This window comes from Arachis ipaensis, chromosome B03, assembly GCF_000816755.2.
Source record: "Arachis ipaensis cultivar K30076 chromosome B03, Araip1.1, whole genome shotgun sequence".
NCBI classification, from domain to species: Eukaryota; Viridiplantae; Streptophyta; class Magnoliopsida; order Fabales; family Fabaceae; genus Arachis; species Arachis ipaensis.
Genome location: NC_029787.2, coordinates 50,713,494 through 50,718,297, shown reverse-complemented (window position 1 = coordinate 50,718,297; position 4,804 = coordinate 50,713,494). Strand labels below are relative to the sequence as shown.

The following is a 4,804-nucleotide window of genomic DNA, read 5'->3' as shown; positions in this document are numbered from 1 at the left end:
CATTTGAGCTTTTTAGGCCAATTTCTGACCCTCCTAACCATTGATGCTCAAATTCTTAGATCCTTGCTCTTTTGATTTTTCTTTTATGAGAATTCTTTTTCTTTTTTTCTTTTTCTGCTGCTTTTTCTTGCTTCAGGAATCAATATTTTTTTTAATTTTTCAGAGAGTCAATAATACTTCTCTAAATTCTTTATTCTTTAAAAGTCAACATTCTCAATTTCAACATCAATTATGCACTGTTAATTCATACATTCAGAAGAAAAATGCAAGGCCACCACATCAGATTAATTGAAATAACTCATGATATACTTAAAACTTATGCATCTCACTATTTCTTTTTCAAATACTTTTTCTTTTTAAGAATGGTGAGGATACAGAGGATATCTTATAACAAAAATAAAATAAGAAAATAAACTAGAAAGTAACAAACTACTAAACGTGATCATGAACTTGGAAAAGAAAACAGAGAATAAATAAAAGTATAGTGAAAACAGAAATAGGACAGGTAGAGGAATAATGGGACTCAACAACCTCAGTGACGGCGGCTGCTGCTTCCCCTAGAGAATCCAATGGAGCGTTTGATCTCCTCTATGTCATGCCCTTGCCTCAGCTGTTCCTCCATCAGCCTTCTCTGATCTTCTCTCATCTCATGGTGGCGTGCTCAGTGTGCTCCACCCTCAGCTGCTCTACGTTTGAGCTCAGCTCCCCTATTGAGGTATTCAGTTGATCCCAATAGTCTCAGGGAGGAAAATACATCCCTTGAGGCATCTCAGGGATTTCTGGTGGAGGCGGCTACACAGACTCTTGTTGGGGTCCTTGTGCCGGTTCTCTGACATTCTCCATCCTCATCTTTATGATGGGCTTATCCTTCTCAATGAGGGCATTACCTGGGATGTTAATTCCAACTGAATTGCACATGCGAGGGATGAGGTGTGGGAAGGCTAGCCTTGCCTTGGTAGAGGCTTTTGTGGCTACCTTGTATATTTCTTGAGGGATTACCTCGTGCACCTCCACTTCATTTCCGAGCATGATGCAGTGCACCATTATTGCTCGGTCAACAGTCACTTCAGACCGGTTACTTGTAGGTATGATGGAGCATTGCGCAAGCTCCAACCATCCTCTCGCCACTGGCTTGAGGTCAAGCCTACTCAGTTGGTAGGGCTTGTTGTGTGCATCTAGCCTCCATTGGGCTCCCTCCATACAGATGTCCGTGAGAACTTAATCCAACCTCTGATCAGAGTTGACCCTTCTTGTGTAGAAGTGTGGGTCACCTTGCAATTGAGGCAACTGCAACGCCAACCTCACACTTTCCGGGCTGAAGTCTAAGAGTTGCTCTCTGACCATGGTGCAGTAGTTCTTGGGTTGTGGGTTCACACTAATATCATGCCCCTTCGTGACCCAAGCGTTGGAGTAGAATTCTTGCACCATTAGTGCGCTAACAGCTGATATAGAATGGGCTAGAATTTTCGAGTCCCTTCTCCAGATTTCTTCAAGGATTTTCGAATACTCATCCTCTTTGAGCCTAAAGAGGACCTCAAGAATCACCATTTTATGCCTCATCACAGCATAGAAGTGATCTTGGTGGGCTCTAGTGAGGAATCTCCATGATTCCCATGGTTCAGAAGAGGAAGCGGGAGCCTTTCCCTTTCTCTTCCTTGAGACTTCACTGGTCTTTGGTGCCATACTTAGGAATGGTGGAAGTTAGAAAGCAAAGCTTTTACAATACCAAACTTAAGAATTTTGCTCGTTCTCGAGCAAATATTAACAAAAATAAAAGAAGGGAGTAGAAGGAAGAAGAAATATAGAGGGGAAAGGGAGAGAAGCCTTCGGCCAAGTGGCGGATGTGAAAGGGGAAGAGTGTGGAAAGTGTATAAGGTAAGAGGGAGAGAGTGGGAAGAAGGTGTGAGTAAGAAGAGAGGTATGAGGGGATATTTATAGGGGTGTAAGGGTTAGCGTTTGGTTGAATGAAAGGGAAGAATGGGTGAGAATGGTTTGAATTTGAAGTGGGTGGGGTTGGTGGGAATTGAATGATAGAGATTATGATGGGTATTGGGAAGAGGAAAAGGTGATGCGGATGTGATTGGTTAGGGTGTATGGGGAAGAGGGAGAGTAGGGTGTGGGTTTCAAGGTTTAGAAAGTAGGAGAGAGAAGAAAGTGGGGTAGGTGGATATTCTGTGGGACCCACTGTCCTGAGAGGCTAGGAATTTCGAATTTCCTGCCCCCAACCTGGCGTTCAATGCTAGGAATGGGCATTGAACACCCATAGAGGACCAAATAGTTGGTCCTAGCTGACCCCTTTATGGCGTTGAACGCCCAGCTTTGCTCCCTGGCTGGCGTTCAACGCCAATGCATGCTCCCTCTTGGCGTTGAACGCCCAGGATGCTCCCTTCCTGGCGTTCAACACTAGCTCCATACTCCCCTTGGGACGTTGAATGCCCAGCATGGTTTCTTTTTGGCGTTCAATGCCAGGTCCTCACTCCCTGAAGGGCGTTGAACACCCATCTTCCTCCTTGTCTGGCGTTCAACACTAGCAAGAGAATCTCTCCAGGGTGTTCTGTTTCCTCTTCTAGGTGTCTTTGTCACTGTTCTAAGTGCTGTACATGATCACAAACATCAAAAAGTAATAGAAAAACTAAAATATGAATTCATACTGAAGTAAATGAAAAAGGAATAGAAAATATTATGCTAATAGTTGGGTTGCCTCCCGACAAGCGCTTCTTTACCGTCATTAGCTTGATGGACAACATTACGGAGGTAGGTAGGGACTCAGATCTTCACCCCTTACAGTGCACTTTCTTCCTATGTTCTCATGGGTGAGCTCCACATGTTCTAAAGACAGGATTCTACTCACTGTGTGTGGAATGACTGGACTCTTAGTGAAGACAACTCTCATTCCAGGTGAGAGGCCTTTAGTGGGGATCTTCTTGTCCCTCCATCCTTTAGGTACCTTTTTATCAGTACATTCCTTCTTATTGCTTGATGATGACTGCCCAACACCAAACTTAGAGTTGGTGTCCGGGGGCTCTGTAAAGCTCTGCACTAAGAGAGAAGACTGAAACACTATGTGTTGTACAGTGGTACCAACTCTGTCAAAGGGAGACTGAGGGTTGGGTATCCTGAATAAGATACAATCCTAATGTAGTCTTAAGACTAGCTCTCATATTTCCACATCAATAATGGCCTTAGCAGTGGCTAGGAAAGGCCTTTCAAGGATAATGGATTCATCTCTATCCTCCCTATTGTCTAGGATTACGAAATCATTAGGGATGTAAAAGTCTTCAACCTTCACTAGGACATTTTCCACCATGCCATATGCCTTTTTCAAGGACTTGTCTGCCATCTCCAATGAGATCTCGACACGCTGCACCTCTAGAATTCCTAGCCTCTTCGTTACAGAGAGAGGCATGAGGTTGATGCTTGAGCCAAGGTCACATAGTGCCTTCTCAAAGTTGATGGTCCCTATAGTACAGAGAATCAGGAAGCTTCTGGGATCCGGCAGCTCCTGAGAAAGCTTCTTCTAGACCAAGGCACTGCACTCCTTGGCTAGTATCACAGGCTCATCTTCCTCCTCCAACGCCTCTGTATGAGAAGAGTTAGCTTTCAGCTTTCTGAGGATTTTCAAGTACCAAGCAATTTGCTCTTCCTTGGACTCCTCATCCTCTTCTGGAGAAGAGTATTCTTCAGGTTCCTCTCTCAGCACAGGGGTGTGCAAGGTGACATTATCAGTCTCCTCATGAGCTCTGATTTCCTTGAGCTCCTTAATAGCAGGCTTCTCCTTAGGTTGGGTCACAACCTCTATAGTGAGGGCCTTGCTCTCTTCCTTTGGATTCACCTTTGCGTTGCTTGGAAGAGTGTTGAAAGGGATTTCTGGGATCCTCTTACTCGGTTGACCAACCTGTATCTCCAAGTTTCAGATGGAAGACCTAGTTTCAGCCATGAAACTGTAGGTAGTCTTGGAGAGGTTGGAGACTATAGTAGCCAAGTTAGAGAGACTCTGCTTAGGTGTCTCCAATTGTTGCTGAGAAGTTTCATAGGGTCTATTGCTGAACCTATTCTGGTTCATTCCACCCTGATTGTTACTGAAGCCTTCTTAAGGCTTCTGCTGATCTTTCGACCCAAAGTTGGGGTGGTTCCTCCATCCCTGATTGAAAATATTCGAATAGAGATTGTTGTTGGAGTTTCTTGAGGAGTTTCCCATGTAGTTTACCTCCTCCATGGTGGTCCAGGTGTTATCACCTACGTCTAACTCATAGGCTGTCTCTAGATAGTAAGCCTCAGATCTCTGCGTCTCACTCAAGTTCTTAGTGATCATGTTGATCTGCTGGGACATAAGCTTGTTTTGAGCCAAGATAGCATCTAAGTTGCCTACTTCTAGGACGCCTCTCTTCTGAGTAGCCCCATTGTTCACAAGGTTCCTCTCAAAAGTGTACATGTACTGGTTGTTGGCAACCATGTCAATAAGCTCTTGTGCCTCTTCAGACGTCTTCTTGAAGTGAAGAGATTTACCTGCAGAGTGGTCCAATGACATCTTGGATGCCTCAGATAGGCCATCATAGAAGATATCTAGCATAGTCCAATATGAGATCATGTCAGGAGGGCATCTCCTGATCATTTGCTTGTATCTTTCCCAGGCTTCATAGAGAGATTCTCCCTCTTTCTGTCTCAAGGTTTGTACTTCTACCCTCAGCTTGCTTAGCTTCTGAGATGGAAAGAACTTGGTCAAGAATCCATTGACCACATTCTCCCAGGTGTCTAGGCTTTCCTTAGGCTGAGAATCTAGTCATAGCCTTGCTTTGTCTCTTAC

General features: G+C 44.4%; 1 protein-coding gene across 1 annotated transcript; it reads right to left on the bottom strand.

Annotated features, from left to right (window-relative positions):
* LOC107633148 lies at nt 3,158-4,432 on the bottom strand. The gene is made up of 3 exons (XM_016336785.1): nt 4,208-4,432; nt 3,524-3,895; nt 3,158-3,439 (listed from the first exon to the last, which is right to left on the bottom strand). Exons 1-3 carry the CDS (start codon nt 4,430-4,432, stop codon nt 3,158-3,160), a joined length of 879 nt encoding a protein of 292 aa, XP_016192271.1.